Source organism: Aspergillus uvarum, assembly GCF_003184745.1.
Source record: "Aspergillus uvarum CBS 121591 unplaced genomic scaffold BO82scaffold_28, whole genome shotgun sequence".
NCBI classification, from domain to species: domain Eukaryota; kingdom Fungi; phylum Ascomycota; class Eurotiomycetes; order Eurotiales; family Aspergillaceae; genus Aspergillus; species Aspergillus uvarum.
This window is the reverse complement of record NW_020291325.1, coordinates 3,411-21,627: the sequence shown is the minus strand read 5'-3', so window position 1 is coordinate 21,627 and position 18,217 is coordinate 3,411. Positions and strand designations below refer to the sequence as shown.

Below are 18,217 nucleotides of genomic sequence, written 5' to 3'. Positions count from 1 at the left end.
TTTCTTGCCCACTTCTTATGCAAGTTATGAGAAACGGATGTGTAATGCGCACGCAGGGTTGCCTCCCGGTAGGCAGGGCAGGGTGGAAAGTCGATAACGCTAAGGCAAGCCATTTCAACCCTATGACATGGAATGATTGCAATAACACCCCCGAACCATTCAGATGGATGGTTGGTTGGGTGCTTGCTGCACACATCCACCACACACGCGCTTAACGTTTCGAGTCATGCAATGTCGTGTTTTTCGAGGTGCGCAGACTGATGTGTAACGTGGGCGGCAATTGTCCCGCTCAATTGATTGATTGATTGATTGTATTTGTTTCTTTTTGCCTAGTCAGTTGATTTGGCTTGATTTGATTGACTCTCAGTCACTAAGCCCAGGGGAATGAATGGATCCAACGCGACTAAGACAACTCAGGCAATCTAGTCCAGTGGGGACTAGACTAGTCTGGGCAAGATGGCACGCGAGGATCTCCGGAAAGAGGAGATTCCAACTTGGAACTTTCTCGCTCTGGGAGATGCCATCAGCCATCTTAATTCTTGGCTGGTTCGGACCATGAGAATGACTCTCCGTGCTTACAGAGTGTGATTGAGGAAGGACAATGCGACCGACAACGCTTTGGGATGTTCTTATTTTCCCCTTCTCTTTACGAGCCCACCTGACAGATCCATCTATCCTCCCCAGCCTTTCATCTGCCTTCATCCTTGGTCCATTCGCCCTTGTCGTCATCGCCCTGACCTTTTCCCTTGGCCGAGTCGAGGAACGATCAGGGTCCAAGCCATGGAACCACGGCGAGAAAATAATGCTGCGCTTTGAGTGACCTCCAAGATTCTTAAAACCCTCCAAGTGGAGGCCTGCCAAATGCCCGCCCCGCTGGCTCGGGTTGAAGTCATATCGGATTATTCATTCTTAGTTGGATTATTGCTACCCCATTTTCTTCCTTAATTCTTCCCTAATCTACTTGGTATCAGTATTTTAGTCTTCCCCTCCCAAAAAATCCTCCCTCCCCAATTTCGCTACGGATCGGCCGGATCGCCGGCTGGGGTCAGCAAACAGTCATTCCGTTCTTGAACTATTCCTTATAATTATCCCCGAGGGCTCGCTTCGCTTTGCTCAAGTCCCCCCTCCTCCCCTTCCCCCCTCCTCTCCCCTCCCCTCCCCTCCCCCTTGACGTTAACTTGCTCTACCCTGGTCGGTGTGTTACAAGGTCATTGGTTAACCCCAATATAACCCGGACAACCGAACCCGAAGGTGCCATTATCTCCGGGACCAACGGCCAAGGACCGTGAACGATCTAAATCAGAGCATGCGATCATAGCGCTGTGTGTGTGGACTTCATCCCTCGGCGCATTGGCGGCAGCCTTTCTTGTTCTCTTTCGTCTTTCTCCCTTCCCTTGAACAGATATAGAGATTAACACGCTTCGCGAAACGTGCCACCCCCCTTCCTTGCGTCTCGACCCAGGATGCATGCAGAAGCGTGATTGATACTCCCTATCCCGGCAATTGCACATTCGAAAACACCCCCGCAACACCCCCTATCGCATCTGACTTTCACCTGCCGGAGATGAAGCCTCAGGGCCTGCTGGCCGTCGTCTGCACGATCGGGTCCCTCGCCACGGCCACAGCAGCAACTTCTTTGCCCAATTCGCAACCGCAACCGGCGGTCCATCACACCTATGGCGAGCTGCTGACCCACAACGATCCGGACCCGTTATATGAACAATACGGACTGAATCGATCGGAGGAATTCAAGTACTTCCAGGAACCGGGCAACGATGATATTCTCGGCCACTATGACTCTCGCTTTTTCACCGAGCCCGTCCCAGACGAGGAGCGGTCCCACACCTTGACGCACATGATCCGCGCATATCTGAACTTCTTCGAGGACAATGGGCTCGAGACATGGATCGCACATGGGACGCTTCTCGGGTGGTGGTGGAACGGAAAGGTAAGAAGACCCCTTGCCCCTCCGTGGCGCTTCCTGTTGGCAATCAAAACTCACGGTAGGATGCAGGTCATGCCTTGGGATTGGGACATTGACACCCAAGTGATGGAACCCACGCTTTTCCAACTCGCAGACCATTTCAACCAGACCGTCGTCCAGTACACCGCGAAGGAGGAGAATGTGGAGCGCAAGTATCTAGTCGACGTGAACCCGTGGGCCCGTCAACGCGATCGAGGCATGGGACTGAACATCATCGATGCGCGCTGGATAGACATGCACACGGGCTTATATATCGACATCACGGGGCTGAGCCGGCTGGATGCGACCAAGCCGACGGAGTGGCAATGCAAGAACTTGCACAAATACCAGACCGACGATATCTATCCTCTGCGCCGGACGACCTTTGAGGGGGTGCCGGCTAAGGTGCCGTTCAAATACGACCAGGTCTTGGAGGATGAGTACTCGAAGAAAGCGTTGACAAACACGCATTATCATGAGTGAGTGGATTTTCCGGAATCAAGGACGGGATGTTCGGTTGCTAACGTACCCCTCCTGCGCCAGTCATACTTTTGATCCTGAACTCGAAGAATGGTTGATGGATGAGCCGGAGCCGAAGGAGAAGGAGGACGATAAGGACGACCGGCAGTATGAATGATGCTGATCGTGGAGAGGTATATATTCACTTGAAGTTTTTTTTTTCTTTTTTTTTCTCGTTATCGCTGGGATCATGCATCCATTCAGGCATACTGTTGGGTATATAAAAGGGTGTTGGTGGGCGTTCTGGATGAAATGGGATGGCGTTGGGTTGTCTATAGGGTTATACAGGCCAGTCAATACTATGTAATTGATCTAGTGAAGTGCATTGAATACCGAGACTCAATCGAGTCGTCTTGCATACAGCACTTACCATTGAGCCGATGAAGAGGCGGTCCAGTCGTGCATGTGGAGCTGGAGGTAACATCTCAAACAAGCACTAATTATTGGAGCTCTACTCGAGGCAGCCTACACGTAATCGGATTCAGAATAAGCAGCGACGATCATAACGGGGGGTGCCTGATTCTGGGGCCTGAGGCAGGAGGCCAGGAACGGCTTAGTAACAGGAACGGTGTTTGTGCTTATCTCCATGTGATTTTCTATCTGGCTGACAAAATCGCATCGAAGAAGATCGAATCCCGCCATCATGGAGTCGAGGAGTCGCTTTTCTCTTGTCTTATAACCTTTACACCACGATTTGATCCCTACTATACCCCTCATCCTCCTTCTTATCACCACACCATCGCCCGCCATCATTTCCAACATGTCCGACACGCCCACCCCACCGGTCGAAGACCATGACGTCCGCGAACCTGACACCCCCCACGACGCCGTCGCCGCCGATGAGCATCAGCATCCCCAACTCGAACTCACCATCCACCACCGCAACACGCCTCACACCCTGACCCTCCCCGCAACTGCCACCCTGCACGATCTCACCCTCCAGCTCGAAACCCACCTCAACATCCCCGCCTCCCACCAAAAACTCCTCATCACCCCACCACCCCCGCGCCACCTCATCCCAGGCACTCTCAAACCCCCACTCCCCGCCACACAAGCCGCCCTCCCCCTCACGACAACCCTCCCGCTCACCTCCCCACGCTTCAAACTCACCGTCCTGGGCTCGCCCACCCGCGAAATCACGACCCTCAACGCCCAAGGCGCCGACCAAGCCGCGCGCGAGCAGCGCCGCCTTACCACGCACGCCCAATACGCCGCGACCGCGACCCCGTCCGCCGTCTCCTCCTCCCTCTCCCGCATCCACACCATCTCTTCCGAGAACGACACCTCGCAATACACCTTCCACAGACTCCTCCCCCTGCCCCACCTCCCCAACCCGCAGCGCAGCCACGACTTCCTGGCGCGCCTCCGCGACGACCCCGGCATCAGGTCCGCAATGCGCATCCATAAATTCTCCGTGCCCGTGCTCACGGAGATGGATCCGGTCGAGCACACGACGGCCCACTCGCGGACGCTGGGCCTGAACCGCAACAAGGGCGAGGTGATCGAGTTGCGGCTCCGCACGGATGCGTACGACGGCTACCGCGATTATCGGACGATCCGCAAGACGCTGTGTCATGAGCTGGCGCATTGCGTGCATAGTGATCATGATCGGTTGTTTTGGGAGTTGACGGGGCGGATTGAGAGGGAGGTCGAGAGGGGGGACTATACAAGGAGTGGGCGGGTGCTAGGGGCGAATGGGCCCGGAGGGGATGAGTTCTATAATCCGGGGGAGTGGGAGGCGGTGCAGCGGGAGGGGTTGGTGGTGGATGAGAAGGGGTGGACCGGGGGGAGCTTTGTTTTGGGGGCGGATGGGGGGTCTAGTGCGGGGAGTAGTGGTCAGGGTACTGGAGGTGGAGGTGGAGGAGGGAGTATGAGGGAGATTCTGGCCAAAGCGGCGGAAGAGAGGATGAAGAGGGAGAGGGAGAGGGAGAGGGATGGGCAGTAGAGCATAGCTTGGATGCTTGGATGCTTGGACTCTTTGTCTGTCTGCAGGTATCGTCCAGATTCACTAAATTCTCACGATGTAACGACACCATAATCAAATAAAATCAAACTTGTTCATTCACAAACAACCCCGCCATCCCCTGGCCCGTTCCGATGCACATACTCGTCACCAAGACCCTCTTCTTCGTGCGGCGCGCCTCGCTCAGAATCGTACAGATCTGTCTCGCGCCCGTCGCCCCGAGCGGGTGGCCCAGCGCAATCGCGCCACCGCGGGGGTTGACCTTCTCGTGCTCCAGCCCCAGATTCCGGAGACAGTACACGGCCATCGACGCGAATGCCTCATTGATCTCATACAGCTCGACCTCCTCCTTGCTCAGGCCAAACTGCGCCAGCAGCTTGGGGATCGCCGCCGTCGGCCCGATCCCCATCACCCTAGGCGGCACGCCAGCCACCGTGGCGCCGCAGAACTTGGCCAGGATCGGCTGATTCAACTCGATCGCCTTGGACCTCCGCATCAGCAGCACCGCCGCCGCGCCATCCGTCACCTGACTCGAATTTCCCCCGGTACTCCGATCCCCAAACTGCGGAAACGCCGGCCGGATCTTAGCGAGACTCTCCTTGGTCGTGCCATAGCGCACGCCCTCATCCCGTGTCACAGTCACCGTCTTGACCTCCCCCGTCTTGGGGTCTTTAATCTGTGTCGTGACGGGGACAATCTCCTCGTCGAACCACCCCGCCTTCTGCGCCGCCTCCGCCCGCCGGAACGACTCCGCCGCGTACGCGTCCTGCTCCGCCCGCGAGATGTGGAAGTCCGCCCCGACGTTCTCCGACGTCTGGCCCATCGGCTGCATGCAGTCGGCCGCCTCCTGGTGCCGCATGATTTCTGGAGCGAACGGCTTGGGGATCCGGTCCCCGCTCGGCGCCGACATCAGCTCCGCCCCCACCGCCACCCCGACGTCGATCGCCCCCAGCTGGATCTGGTTCGCGATGTCCTGCACCGCTTTCAGCCCCGACGAGCAGAACCGGTTCACGGAGGAGCCTCCAGCGGTGTGCGGGATTCCGGCCGCTAGCGAGGCCGCCCGCACCAGGTAGGCTGCTTTGCCGTCGTTGACCTGTGAATTCGGTTATTCTTGCTGTTGATCTGTGTATCGTGGGTCCATTGGAAAGCGGGGTGGGTTGGTAGGTAGGGGTTTGGGGGGAGGGGAGAGTTGGGCAGGCAAACGCACATTCCCCAAGCAGACGTCCTCGATCAGACTGGGGTCGATCTTCGATTTGGCCAGCACCTCCTTCAGCAAGGCGTAGATCAGGTAGTCCAGCTCCGTATCCTTGAAACTGCCCTTGACGGCCTTGGTCAGCGGCGTACGGAGCGCCAGAGTGATGACCACATCGTCGGGGTTCTTCTGGGTGCTGGTTTGCGGTTCGTCAGCGGTCAGTATTCACATTGTAGCAATGTACAACAAATTGCTCGAAGAAAGGAGGACGGGAGGAAGTACATGGCAGAAAGTCCGCTGGTTCCGGACGGTTTCAGATGGCTGAGAATGTTGTTCAGACGGTCTGCTGCCATGGTTGGTGCTGGGTTTGCTGTTAGCGTTCGTGCATGTGTAGCTTAGCTTATCCCTTGACGCATATGTTGGAAGGGAAGTGGAGCGGGGGAGACGGAAATCCGGGGAAAAGAGGGCTGCTGCATCGCGGATGTTGTCTTCGAATTAAAGCATGATGGGCGACTTACTGTGCATAAGTTGGTATACCTTGAAATCACCGAGTAGAGTAGGTCGATGAGAAGAGGAAAGAAAGAAAGTAAGAGAAGGGGGAAGGTGTCGAGTTGAAATGCGATGGATGTCTTACTTTACCCCAACCTCTCCAACCGAGCAACAGCCGAGGCTCATTTTTTTGGCCACTGCAGCTGCTGCGCTGCTTCTATCTCCGCACCCTTAACTTCTTATTAGAGCAACTAATCTGCCCCAGACTAGAATGGGATAACCCGAGGTTCCTTGTTGAGACTACTCGCGATCATCATGTGTAGAAAATAATCCATTTTTTCCCCAGCAACCAGCAATTAATTTATCTACAGCTAAGGCCATGGGCGCGTGTACGACCCTGGCAGTTCCGTTGTCCCAAGCTAACACCTTCAAAATAGAGAAGCAAACGCCAATACCTTCCTCCAGCGCCATCCGACTAATGATACGACACCCTGAGTTTTTGTTCCAATTTGCCTACAAGTGATGCATGTGCTCCTCGTTGCTGATCACACTACCCACTTCCGACCAACTGGCCGGGGTGGCCGCGCCAGTCGACCGGCCCAATTCGCTCAAAGTGCCATCGGATGATGCGTCAATCGCAGACTCGTAAATGTGGCTGTAGCTATCGCTGGTAGACGGCGTCGAGGCGCGCTCCCGTTCAAGCTGCAACTCTGCCAAGTCCGAGAAGGGCGATCTCAGATCGCGCCCGGAATCGTTTGTCGTCCAATCCCCAGGGTGGGCGAAGAGCACCTCAGAGTGACCTTCCGTATGGCTAGAAACTGACTCGTCATCTCCGACAACATGGTGTTCGTCCTCTGCATGAGACGACGATAGGAGCGACGCGGCCATTTTGTCAGGGGCTTCAGAAACAGGAGTGAACTCAGCCAGCGAAGGTGAACCAGCACAAGGCGACGGGATATCGAGCTGCAGTGACGGACCTGTCTCGCGAACATCTGTCTGACCGTGAGACGCTTCCAGCAGCGAGGTTTGGGGCCCCTTGCCCCGGTGCACCGGCTGCGACGTCGCCACTTCCACGGCAGTCGAGTTGGCTAAAGGCGTATCACCCGATGAGTCCGCAAGATCCAACAAGCGGCCCTGCTCATCGACCAAAGTATCAAAGCTGTTTGATGGTGGCCTGACCATGCTTTTGCGACGCTCTTCGAGCAGGGAGCGACGCCGGTCAAGCTCTTCCCGAGCTATGCGCCGCCGTTCTTCGGCTGCTGCACCCACTTCCTCGGTCATCGAGATATCCTGTCTGAGCGGAGCATCGTGCGGGTTAATCTCGTCGCCCAGATTGTGCAAGGCTAGTGCGATCTTGCGGCGCGAGTTATTCACCCACTGGCGGAACTGCGGCGACTCGTAGACCGCGATCCCGGCGGCAACCAGCGCCGAGACGGTGATGATAATTCCTGGGTGTGTCAGTATCATGATTCCAGGCTACCTTTCCGTGTAAAGCAGAATCTGTAAATGAAAACTTTGAGTAGAAAACATGATAGACGAGATGAGGAATGCTGGCCGGCTAGACCCGGGGATATCTCATCCATCGTCATCCATCATCAACTGATAAGCACACACCGCCCAGATAACTGACTCTCTTCTTCTCTTGCAACAAGAAGGGGGAAAGAAATGACCCTCAAGAGCAAGCATACCTTTCGCAACGGGCGTAGGCATCGCGACAGAACACCTTTGACCCGAGATTTGTCGGCGAGAGAAAGGGAGAGTCAGATAGCAACAGGAAGGCAGGCAGCAGCAGTAAGGTAGCTAATAAGTGAACTGTTTTGCTGCAGTTCCCGTTTGCTTACCCAATTGGGGTGCCGCCGCTTTTATAAGGGTAGCACGTGAATGATCTGTGTACGCTCTAGGATACTTACAGATTACTTACAGAGCACATACCTAGGAACTCTAATTGAGGTTGCAGATCAGTTGTGTCGTTTTTTAGCGTCGCGTGGAACGAAACCTGCTTAATAAGCATAAAGAATCATGTGACTTCCAACTGACCTTTTATTTACATAACTTTAAAATTACATTCCACATCATCTTTTTATTACTTTTACATATACTATTTTTAAGTTACTTTTCTTCTAAGTACTCTCTAAGTACTTGGAAAGTACTTAGAAAATATTTATTAAATAATATTAATTATAAAGTAATATCTTAATATATTTGAAGTAAGAAACTACTTAGTAAGTACTTAGAAGAAAAGTAACGTAAAAGTAGTATGTGTAAGAGTATTTAAGAATATAAGGGGAATTTGAATTTCAATAATAAAAAACAGTAATTTATAGGGTTGTGTGGAACAAAAGCTGCTTAGTAATAGCCTTGGCATCACGTGCACGACAAACGTTCCACGCCACCCCAAAAAAGAGCTGCCGTGACCTGTGTTCACACTCTAAGCAGGATTGGGTCAATCTCATTCACTTAACCATGGTCTGGATGCTTTACCACCTCACGTGAGTTAACCGGTTCTGATTTCATCTCCCCTGTAGCTTCTAAGTCCACGTTTGAAAGAAAGAAGAGAGAACAAAAGATGAAAATAGATACTGAGACATAATGAAAAAGCTTTACACTATGTTTAAAATATTCCTCCCACTTATCACTCCGCCAAAAGTCCTGCCACGCATTGCCATATATCGGTTTCTTATTCGTGTCCATTATTCCGGCAGTCTTGATAGTCTTGATCACAAACAGAAAACAAGATCCCCACAATAAGCAGGATGAATTTCTGTTCGCCTTGCTGAGTGGTGTCCATTTCATGTTACTAAATCCATTCACGACACTCCTTACTCTGGGCTCAGTGTTCTGTCAGGCAGCAAAGCTCAGGAAAGGTCAGCCGCCTCAGCGAGCATTGAGTCCAGTAGGACTTGCGGCACAAGCAGGAGTGTTCTCAGTTCTGGCTATCACTTGGCCTTTGCGGGTGACATATCTCGGCTCTAGTTGGGATATCTACACATCATGGTTTACGATCTATAACTGGTATATCTTCGTCGGTTGGCCGGCCGTGGACAATGGGGTCTTTGCTCTAGTCCAGGCATCTCTGTTGTGGGTGGCATGGAAAAATCAGCATTGCCAGTTGACTCCGGAAGATGAGAACGAGCTGCTACTTGCGGGTAGTGATAACGTCTAAGTGCGCCATAATGATTCCATTTCAATAAGTATGCCCGGTTGAGGATAGATTGGGTTGAATTCCAAACTTCTCAGTCTCAGTCCACGACTGTAAATTCCACCAGGTTTGAAGCCGGTATCATAACCTCTGGCCGCCCGTCATTGTTGGGTGGATCGACGATCGCTCCTCCCAGACCAGTCAATGTTATACTTGTATTCTTATGATCCTCCAATGTTCCCCAATTCCACCAGGCTAGCTTGCATCCCTCGAATCGGTATCGAATAACCTCTCCGACACGGGCATCTGCTGGTAGAGACAGCTCACACTCAAGCGGCCACACGTCATGCCACGTCTCGTGGGGCTGCAGAGTCATGAACGCATTGCTCGTCCCCACCGTGCACTTAATTTCGTCGTCCCCAAACCCCGGATAACCACACGCAGCAGTACTAAGCCAAGCACCCCATTCCCCAGTACTACCCCGACGCCGATAGGCGGACATTACCCCCCACGCGTACAAATCGCCGACCGAGAACGTGATCGGTCGTGGGGACTCCTCTCCCGACACCCCATGATATGTGAGCTTTATGGTCAAGGGTAAGTTTTCCAGTACCTTCCATGTTGCTGGAGCATCCAGCTCGAGACGGAGGATCGGAGTACCTGGGGTACTTTGGCGCTCTCGCATCAGTTGTGGTCAGCATTTCCTCATTAGAGGAAGGGTGGCAAGAGGAAACTCACACACTACTGACACCTGGGTCCGTTGGTTGAGGCGGCAGCGGCGGCACATTGCCATCCACCAAACTGAACGCACATCTGGCACCGCCTGGGAGGACGATTGGGGTGGACTTAGGCACCAGCTCCCGGCGGGCAGAAAACCCCTTGTCTCCCATGCTTGTGCCCCAGTCCCACAGATAGACCTGCCCCCCCGGCCAAAACAGCACGTACGTGACCGACTCACTTTTTTCCAGCTTGCGGAACATGTTTTCACCCAGACTGACGTCCCACGACACTGAATCTTTGTCCGCGCTCAAGGACCATAGGTGGAGTTGGTCCGATTGCTGCGTCGCCGGCGAGGGAGAACCCAACTTCACCACCACCACCACCTCCTCCACCTCCTGCTCCTGCGCATCCGATTCCTGGGTGCGAAAAACCCGAAACCCCTCGTCTGTGCTCGGAGACCAGTAGAAATAACATGGCTTGTGCCGGTTCTCGGAAGGTTCGCACTCCCCAAGTCGCTTGACAGTCAAGGTGAAGAAATTCCCGGTTGGATTCAGGGTATAGAAGTTTCGCGGCCCAATGAGAGTTACCTCCAGAGCCGGAGTGTCAGGACTGTAATGCGCAGCCGCTGCATCAGCATCTTTTTAGAGTCTGCCTATCGCCGAGAGTACTCTCATACTGTCTGTTTTCATCGGAGAACCTCAGGTAAGGTACAAAGGAGGTGTCCATATTTTCTGCTTCCCTTTCTTGCTTATTCCTCCTTCGGTGCAAACTAGTGAAACCAACGAGTAAACTTAAAGTGACCCCTTCAAAGGGGGATTGAGGGGGAAGATTACAAGGATGCAAAGATATTCTATATGTTTAGGCTATAGGTAACATAACCCGCGATTGTCCCAACTTCCACCACCCCTCCTTTTTATTTCTTACGCGGAATTACGATTACACAAATATATAGAACTGTGTACTGTGGTACTGTGACTGTGAGCCTCACATCCGTTCCGTTCCGCCCGGCAACTCCTCCGGGCTACCGCTGCTTGACAGATTTACCCCATTGCTCAGTGCTCACTCTTTGGGATGATCGATGCCCGTTCTACCCGCCCTACGGCGGACGATTACCGCCATCGGACACCGGCGAGACGAAAGTAAAATAGATAATATTAGTAGTATATATTTAATTTGGGTTATATAACTAGATTGTATAAACTTAGGCATACGGTCAGGGTGACAGTCACTTTTCTAAATCGACTCCCGGATTAATCCGGGATTGCTTAGGAATTGCTTAGGACACGTACTTTTGTGCTCCTTCCACGCTCCGGGCCGCTTAGTGAGCAAAAAGCGGCGCTAAGTTCGACCTAAAGCAGAAAGGGAAAGTCGCTCGATTTCCGCAGCAATCCAGTTTAATAGTTGACTTTTGGGAAGGGAATCACCTGTTGCTTCCGCCCCTCGCCGCCACATGACATTGGCTACCCTTATCCGACTGCCCTAGCGGGCTATCACGTGCTGCTGCCCCTCCGCGGTCTGTCAAAACAAACAGCTGCAACAACAGCAACCAGCAACCTTGTATACAAGCACTCCTTACATCGAACCAGTCAACTCTACAAACCGGCCGTTGCACACTTCACCATGTCGCGCCCGTCGTCTATGGCCCAGCGTCCGCTGACACTCACGGAAGAGCTCGAGAAGCTGGAGCAATCCATCACCCTCACCCTGCAGGGTAACTATGGACAATCCGCATCAGATGCCTCCAACCAGTCAGTCGACTGACATTGTCTCCTGCAGAGATCGACCACAACTTCAGCCAAGCTCATCGTATCGTCACAACCAGCATTCTACCCCTGATCGAGCAATACTCCGAGAGCTCCCGCGACGTCTGGGAAGGTGCCAAGGTATGGCATACAATAGACACCCCCACATCGCCACGTCCACTCATCACTAACGCGCCATCAACCCCAGTTCTGGAAACAATTTTTCGAAGCCAGCGCCAACGTCTCACTCTCGGGCTACGAAGAGAAACCCGAAGACACCACCACAGCGCTACAAGAGGATTCGGACCAGTCCCTCATCGCGCACGAGCGAGACACGCAGCTCACCGCGCAACAAGACGAATCGCACCTCAGCCTCGACGACCACCGCGAGCACGAACCCGAATTAGAGTTGACAGCCCTCAGTCTCTCCTCCCACAGCACCCCGCGCCCCTACGCATCTCACCACCACCACCAAGGCAACCAACAAGCCAACGACACGACCGTCACCTCCATCGCGCACCCTTCTCCATACCCCTACGACCTCCACCCAGGCTCCCTGCCCGACGACAGTGATACCCGCGACCTCGCCCGCGCCGCCGAACTCGCCGACGCAGAGAACGAAGACTCCTTCCTCCCCACCACCCCAGGCAAATACTCCGCCTCGGCCTCGGCCTCGCGCACCTACCGCTCCACCCAACAACAGCAGCAGCAACAACAACAATACCCCTACCACCACGACGAATCCCACACCCCCCTCTCATCCTCACCCTTCATCCCACCCGCCCCCACAACCACCCATGAAGCTTACGAGAACAACAACAACAATAACAACAACAACGATGACGATGAATATCATGAAGACCCCATCCTGCACCGCTTCCACGACAAGACCTACCGCGTGCAAGCCACCCCACTCTCCAAGAAACGGCAACCACTCAAACACTACCTCTCCACCTCGAAATCCATCAAATTCACCAATCCCATGTTCAACTCCTCCACCACCCCACAGAAACCCCCCGCCAAGAAATCCAAATACTCCTTCGATTCCTCCCCGATCTCCAGCCCAGAGCCCGAGGCCCCGCAACTCCACGCCGAGATCTTCGATTCCCCATTGAAAGGAGGGGCCAGGGCCGCCCAAACGCCCAACACCGGCCGCAGCAAGCGGCGGCCGAGCGCCCAGCACCCGTACTATCCCCGCGTGACCCCCAAGCCCGGCATGAGTGTTCTCACCCCGATGAAGGGTGGGACCGGTCGGCCGGGTGGCGCGGGAGGGTGGGATAGCGACGATGATCTTGATGGGATTGGCAGTGGCTACGGCGGCGGCGGTGCAGCGTTCAGTGACGAGGACGAGGATCTGGGTCCCAGCCCTCCGAAGACGATGCAGTTCCACATTCCGCAGAGTCGGTTGATGAAAACTCCTGGTTAGTATTCTCTTCTTCTTCTTTACACATGCAAGCAGAAGAAAGTGTACGGTAGCATTGAAACTAACCGCAATTCTCCCCAAAAACTACAGCGAAAGAAGCGTCCAGGCGGATCGTGGAAGACTTGTTGTTCACCGCCGGAGCGAACGATACCACGGAGGATATCGTGGCGGAGCAGAGTCCGAGCGTGATCCGACGGGTGGAGAAGCTCGAGGATGAGACTTTCTAGGATCGAAATCCATATACTGCTAGCCATAGCCATGCACGGCTGTTTCTGCTACGGAGAGACTTAAGTGTGCTGTACTGTATATACCAACCCAACTTGTCTCGCGCTTCGTCGCTGGGTAGCTTCCCTTTGCAGTCGTCCCTAGCAGACTATCACGGATTGTCACTGGGCAAAGTATCATCGTACTTCACAACAGGGCGTAGATTATCCCAAACCAAGACTGTCTTGTCTAGTCACTCAATCTCCGCTCCTTTCCATCTCTACACTGGAATCAAAAATTCTTTCCAAGCGGTCCAACGTGACCAGATCAATTAGTAGTGGGGTCTGGGGCATTCCAATCCGCCACCAGACCACGCGCCCCTGGCTGCCATTACCGGCGAATTAGGTGTAAACTAGCTTCGAACCTGCGGGATCACTCGAAAGGAAAGGTACAAGGGAAAGAACAGGGATCAGAAAATAAGGGTGATCAGATTACAAGATCAGGGGTTGAGAGGGCGTGAAGTCAGGATGAATAGACACAAAAAAAGGGTATCGACGGGGGCTGATGACGATGACGATCGTCAGACTGTCAGAGAAGGGTGGTAGACAAGAAAGAGGAAAAGAACACACAGATCGTCCACGCCAACGTGGTATATGTATGTACAACAAAGGTTTTTGTCGCCGCAATTGACAGGAAACTGGAAGGGTATTCTAAACTAAACAAATGAACCAAAGCGTCGAGGAGTGGGTCAGAGGATCATCCCCTCCGGGCCAGTCAAGCAGGGCCGGCGCTGGTGCCGGACCAGGCGAAAACCAGGCATGATGACTGAAGGTCAGTCATCAATTCTGCATGCCCATGAAGATCTCCTGACAGTTGTCCACCAAAAACTTCATCACCTCATTCTTCTTCTGCACATCCGTCATTTCCCGTGCCAGACTTTCCGGCCGCATGATGGTCGGAGCAAACACTACAGCGATGTTCTGGCTGGTCATCAGGTTCTCTTTCTCGCGCTCGACCACGCGCTTCAGGTGGAAGATCAGGAACTCAAGCACATCCTGATGTACACGTGGCAGTTCACGCAGGCTCTTTTGCAAAGACTCGATGCGACCCGCCTGAGAGGTGATTTCACCCGTCTCAATGATGTTCTCGTAAACCTCGAATGTGATGAGTGGCGTAGGCAACTTCCGGAAATACTGCTTTAGCGCCGAGGTCACTGCGTGGATATCGAGGTCCGGATCAGAGATATCGTAATCGTGTGGGGATCGCTCAAAGCCCTCGCGAATCGTCTGAATTGCTGAGCTAGCACCGGACTTCCGATAGATACCTTCCATGTCCATGCCTAATAGAGTCAGTACAGGCCTACCAATAGATTGAGAAGAAACATACCTCGTAGCTCGACTTCCTGGATGCAGCGAGAGACAATGCCAGGAATGATACTCTTTTCTTGCTCCATGCGCTGCTCCAACTCGGTACCAAAGAGCGCTGGGAAAGTAAGCATGATATGATGACAAACGCGAAGGAGCGGAACGTACCATTAGGATTGGTTTCAGCCAGAACTGGAACGCTGTCGGTGGTCGGCATCCGAGTTCCAACCTGCTTGCTGCGTTGATTGCCAAAGAACCCGAAACCCGGACGGCTAGGGTCTTGAGTCTGAGAACGCGGCAAGCCAGGGCTTCCTTCCGTGGCAGTGGCATTTTCACTTGACATGAAGGCACCCTTGAGTCCCTTGGTAACGCCCTTGGCGACGTTTTGACCACCCTTCTTCCAGTTAAACTTACGCGGCTGTCCTTTTCGGATACTGACGACTTGCGGGCCGGGCACAATAGTCGCGTTCTCGGCCTCTTCCGACAAGTTGATAGCCGTGACTGGAACGAGATCGCTGTGGGCTGCCTTCAGAGCTTCAATGGACGACAGTGACTTTTCCTTGCCATGGGAGTAGATACCCAGGCCATTTGCCCCACGGCTACCGTCGTTGGCCTTATAGAGTTCTTGGATCTGGTGCACCAATTGGTTGTTGAGCTCTGCAAGCTGCGCATTCTTCGACGACAACTGTTCAAACTCCTGGAAGCTCTTATCCTTCATGCGGTTCAAATTGGTCAATTCTTCGGCGGCATCGTTGCGCTTCTGTATCAATTCCTCGACCTGTGGAGTGAACGAGTCCTTCAGCTTCTGAATCGACTCCACAAATTCTCGCAAAACATGGTTAGTCAATTTGCCAAGGTCGAGAGAGCCGCCGCCACCACGCTTCTCGGCCTCGAGATGTTCTGTCAACACGGACAACTCGCGCATAGCAATCTCTTTCTGAGCGTCCAAGACCACCATGGTGGAGCGCTTCTCATTTAGTTCAGTGTTAACCTGCTTGACCTCGGCGCTAGCATTCAGCATAGCCTCCATCTCCGCGATCTTCTGCTCGCGGTCGAATACTCGTTGACGCTCCTTGCGAAGTTCGTTGCGAAGCCAAGTCACCTCGTCAGGTCCGGCTACCTCCGCAGAGGGGCTCCCGAAGTCGGCAAGTGGCGTAGATCCATTCACAGGCGAGCGAGGCCATTTGGCATCGCGGGACAGGCGAGAGCCTTTGTCGCTGTAGCTTCGACCATGACGCACCGAGTTGGAAACGCGCCGCAAGAAGGATTCGCCGTTCTGAGCCACGGAGCCATCATTGGCGCCTATGGTTTGAGATGTCTCTCCGTCCGTTGAGAGATCCACACCATCGCCCTGGCGGTAGGAGTCCACTTGCTGTAGGGCACTGATTGAGTTGGGGCGTGCGGGAGGCTTGGGGCGCTCATGAACATCGCTACGTGGCGTCCATGTCGAGTCTCCCGTGCGAGGAGTACTCTTACTGAATCCAGCCCGATCTGCTGACCGCTCACTCCACTGCTCACTCGGACTCAATGAAGAAGCACGAGGTGACAAAGGTGCGTCCTTCCTTGGGCCCTGGTTCAATCGTCGGTCGAGGGAGTCGCCACGCTTGGGATGAGGCTGCACGCTCGAAGAGGACAAGAAGGAATGTGCGGAGTCAATGGAGCCGCTAGTTTCGTGAAGTCGGCGTAGCTCATGAGATGGTCTTGTTGGAAGTGTGGTCATGCTCTCTGGAGCTGTTGCTATTGAGCCATCTCTTGGAACAGTGGTTGTCGACTTGGTGCTCTCAGGGCTAGGCGAGGAAAATGTACTGGCTTCCTTGCGACCTCCTAGGTCGGAGCGAGAACTACGCACCGAGCCAGACCGCGTGACAGGCGTTCTGTCACCACGAGACGTGCCGTTGGCCAACTCGTCCTGACGCCAACGAGTAGCATCTTCGATCCGCTCCCGGCCTTTCTCCTGGTATGCGATATGGGGGGATGAGCCTCCCGACGTAGGGTTTGGTTGTACGCGAGATCTTTGTTCTTCGGAGGGGTCAAAAGCGAGGGGAATCAGGAATTCGCCGCCATCGGCCTCGGTATGCGGAGGCACAATTGAATGACGATTGCTGCGATAGGTGCTTGACGGGAGTATTAGATTGTCTGCATCTGTCAGCTCTTTTCTCACCATGAGATAAAGGGTTGGCGCATAACGTCAGAGGCCAACTGACCTTGGTTTTCTGCCGCGGGACGAGGTGTTGAGCTGGGACCTCTTCCCGCGTCCAGCGCGGGAGCAGCTCGCGCAGCGGTATCCCCGCTAGGCATGGAATAAGCCTCTTGGTCGTCCGAGGCGCGCGAGACTGGCTCCATTTCTTCCGGGGGCAATGACGGCAGGGACTTATCTAATTTCACCCCCGGTGGTCCCTGTTTTCGCGAGGGGGCCGCCTTTCGTTTTCTCCGCCGCTGCATTAACGATTCATGACAGTCCATACAGAATATACCCTGCGAGGTGCGGGCATAACGCAGGTTCTCGATCTTCCGCTTGCAGTTGCGGCAGCGGAAGCATTGGGCGCAGAAAGCTTGTTCACCGGTGAGGATGGCCAGGTCCTCGATCTTGTTCCCACACGAGCTACAGCTGTAGGTACAGTTGCTGCAGATCAACGAGCCATCGCCAAGCAGAAGGAGGTGCGCGTCTGAGTCGAGTAGCGTGCCACAGGTGCTGCAGCAGAAACATTCGATATGCCATCGGTTGCCCGCTAGATCACAAGGAAGGAGGCAGTCAGCCACCGGCTCAGAGGCCATCATAACCACGGAACAAGAAACTCACCAAGCTCAAAGGCTTTGCCCTCTTCAAGAATCTATTTGAGCGAGAAGCCTTCTTAGTGTCCGAGTTCCAAGCCCCGTAGTCTGTGTGTTTTGCTGGGTTCATACCTCTCCACAGCCCTTGCAGGGGAAGGGAATGTCATCCTGATCCAAAGGAGACTCAGGATACCCCGGGGATTCCATCTCGAATGCGGTTTATTGGGTAGCGAGCGACCGTTGAAATGGTGATGGTGGCACAAATGCCAATTCCAGTGGGCGTGAGAGACAAATCTCCAGGAAGGGAGTGGGAGGCGCGCTCGCGAAACTCAAGCCAGAACCGGTTGAGAGACTTATTTGGGGAGTTGATAAGGCATTCGACTTCCGATGAATAAAATTGGTGATCTTAGAGTCGACGATAATTATGATTGCAGCTATAGAGGAGGGCAAGGTAGGCGAAGGGAAGCTAGACCGGGGGACGAATTCGAGCGCGGCACGGACTTGCTAGCGGATGGAGGATGGATTCTCATTTACGAAGGGAGTCTAACGAGAAAGAATTAATTTCAGGACGAACAGCCGATCGATCACGGCCATAGTGGAGAGGATGAAATAAGGTGGTGAATGTTTGAGATAACGTAAATTGGTAGGATGAGAGGAGGGGGGGAGAAGTCCTGAGCAAGAAATGTTGAAAGTTGCGCTGAGACGGGCCAGGGGTGCGAGGAGGGGG

General features: G+C 53.9%; 9 protein-coding genes across 9 annotated transcripts; 5 read left to right on the top strand and 4 right to left on the bottom strand.

The window, feature by feature from the left end:
- Positions 1–593: 593 nt before the first annotated feature.
- BO82DRAFT_354499 (uncharacterized protein) lies at positions 594–1,096 on the top strand (the record flags this gene model as incomplete). The annotated part of the gene is made up of 1 exon (XM_025635217.1): positions 594–1,096. A coding segment is annotated over exon 1 (215 nt), but the record flags the coding sequence as incomplete, so codon positions are not given.
- Positions 1,097–1,132: 36 nt separating this feature from the next.
- On the top strand, positions 1,133–2,638 carry BO82DRAFT_335726 (putative mannosylphosphate transferase (Mnn4)). The gene is made up of 3 exons (XM_025633311.1): positions 1,133–1,948; positions 2,015–2,442; positions 2,507–2,638. The coding sequence occupies exons 1-3, from the start codon at positions 1,565–1,567 to the stop codon at positions 2,598–2,600; spliced, it is 906 nt and encodes a 301-aa protein (XP_025491672.1). The 5' UTR covers positions 1,133–1,564; the 3' UTR covers positions 2,601–2,638.
- Positions 2,639–2,779: 141 nt separating this feature from the next.
- BO82DRAFT_79789 (putative zinc metalloproteinase) lies at positions 2,780–4,478 on the top strand. Its single transcript, XM_025641561.1, has one exon. It carries the CDS (start codon positions 3,243–3,245, stop codon positions 4,425–4,427), a length of 1,185 nt encoding a protein of 394 aa, XP_025491671.1. The 5' UTR covers positions 2,780–3,242; the 3' UTR covers positions 4,428–4,478.
- Positions 4,446–6,168, bottom strand: kat1 (putative 3-ketoacyl-CoA ketothiolase (Kat1)). The gene is made up of 3 exons (XM_025638028.1): positions 5,920–6,168; positions 5,653–5,833; positions 4,446–5,538 (listed from the first exon to the last, which is right to left on the bottom strand). Exons 1-3 carry the CDS (start codon positions 5,988–5,990, stop codon positions 4,531–4,533), a joined length of 1,260 nt encoding a protein of 419 aa, XP_025491670.1. The 5' UTR covers positions 5,991–6,168; the 3' UTR covers positions 4,446–4,530.
- Positions 6,169–6,419: 251 nt separating this feature from the next.
- On the bottom strand, positions 6,420–7,936 carry BO82DRAFT_354494 (uncharacterized protein). The gene has a single exon (XM_025635216.1). It carries the CDS (start codon positions 7,591–7,593, stop codon positions 6,640–6,642), a length of 954 nt encoding a protein of 317 aa, XP_025491669.1. The 5' UTR covers positions 7,594–7,936; the 3' UTR covers positions 6,420–6,639.
- A 626-nt stretch (positions 7,937–8,562) lies between these two features.
- BO82DRAFT_283887 (uncharacterized protein) lies at positions 8,563–9,289 on the top strand (the record flags this gene model as incomplete). Its single annotated transcript, XM_025631436.1, has 2 exons — positions 8,563–8,615; positions 8,725–9,289. Coding segments are annotated over 2 exons (618 nt in total), but the record flags the coding sequence as incomplete, so codon positions are not given.
- Positions 9,290–9,365: 76 nt separating this feature from the next.
- BO82DRAFT_402269 (uncharacterized protein) lies at positions 9,366–10,711 on the bottom strand (the record flags this gene model as incomplete). Its single annotated transcript, XM_025639314.1, has 3 exons — positions 9,366–9,933; positions 10,004–10,594; positions 10,662–10,711. 3 exons carry the CDS (start codon positions 10,709–10,711, stop codon positions 9,366–9,368), a joined length of 1,209 nt encoding a protein of 402 aa, XP_025491667.1.
- An 850-nt stretch (positions 10,712–11,561) lies between these two features.
- On the top strand, positions 11,562–13,465 carry BO82DRAFT_383565 (DASH complex subunit ASK1). Its single transcript, XM_025638027.1, has 4 exons — positions 11,562–11,696; positions 11,762–11,868; positions 11,936–13,148; positions 13,241–13,465. Exons 1-4 carry the CDS (start codon positions 11,606–11,608, stop codon positions 13,375–13,377), a joined length of 1,548 nt encoding a protein of 515 aa, XP_025491666.1. The 5' UTR covers positions 11,562–11,605; the 3' UTR covers positions 13,378–13,465.
- A 336-nt stretch (positions 13,466–13,801) lies between these two features.
- BO82DRAFT_79690 (putative Rho GTPase activator Rga) lies at positions 13,802–17,856 on the bottom strand. Its single transcript, XM_025641560.1, has 6 exons — positions 17,623–17,856; positions 17,519–17,549; positions 16,923–17,447; positions 14,887–16,854; positions 14,741–14,836; positions 13,802–14,693 (listed from the first exon to the last, which is right to left on the bottom strand). Exons 1-6 carry the CDS (start codon positions 17,695–17,697, stop codon positions 14,194–14,196), a joined length of 3,195 nt encoding a protein of 1,064 aa, XP_025491665.1. The 5' UTR covers positions 17,698–17,856; the 3' UTR covers positions 13,802–14,193.
- Positions 17,857–18,217: the final 361 nt, after the last annotated feature.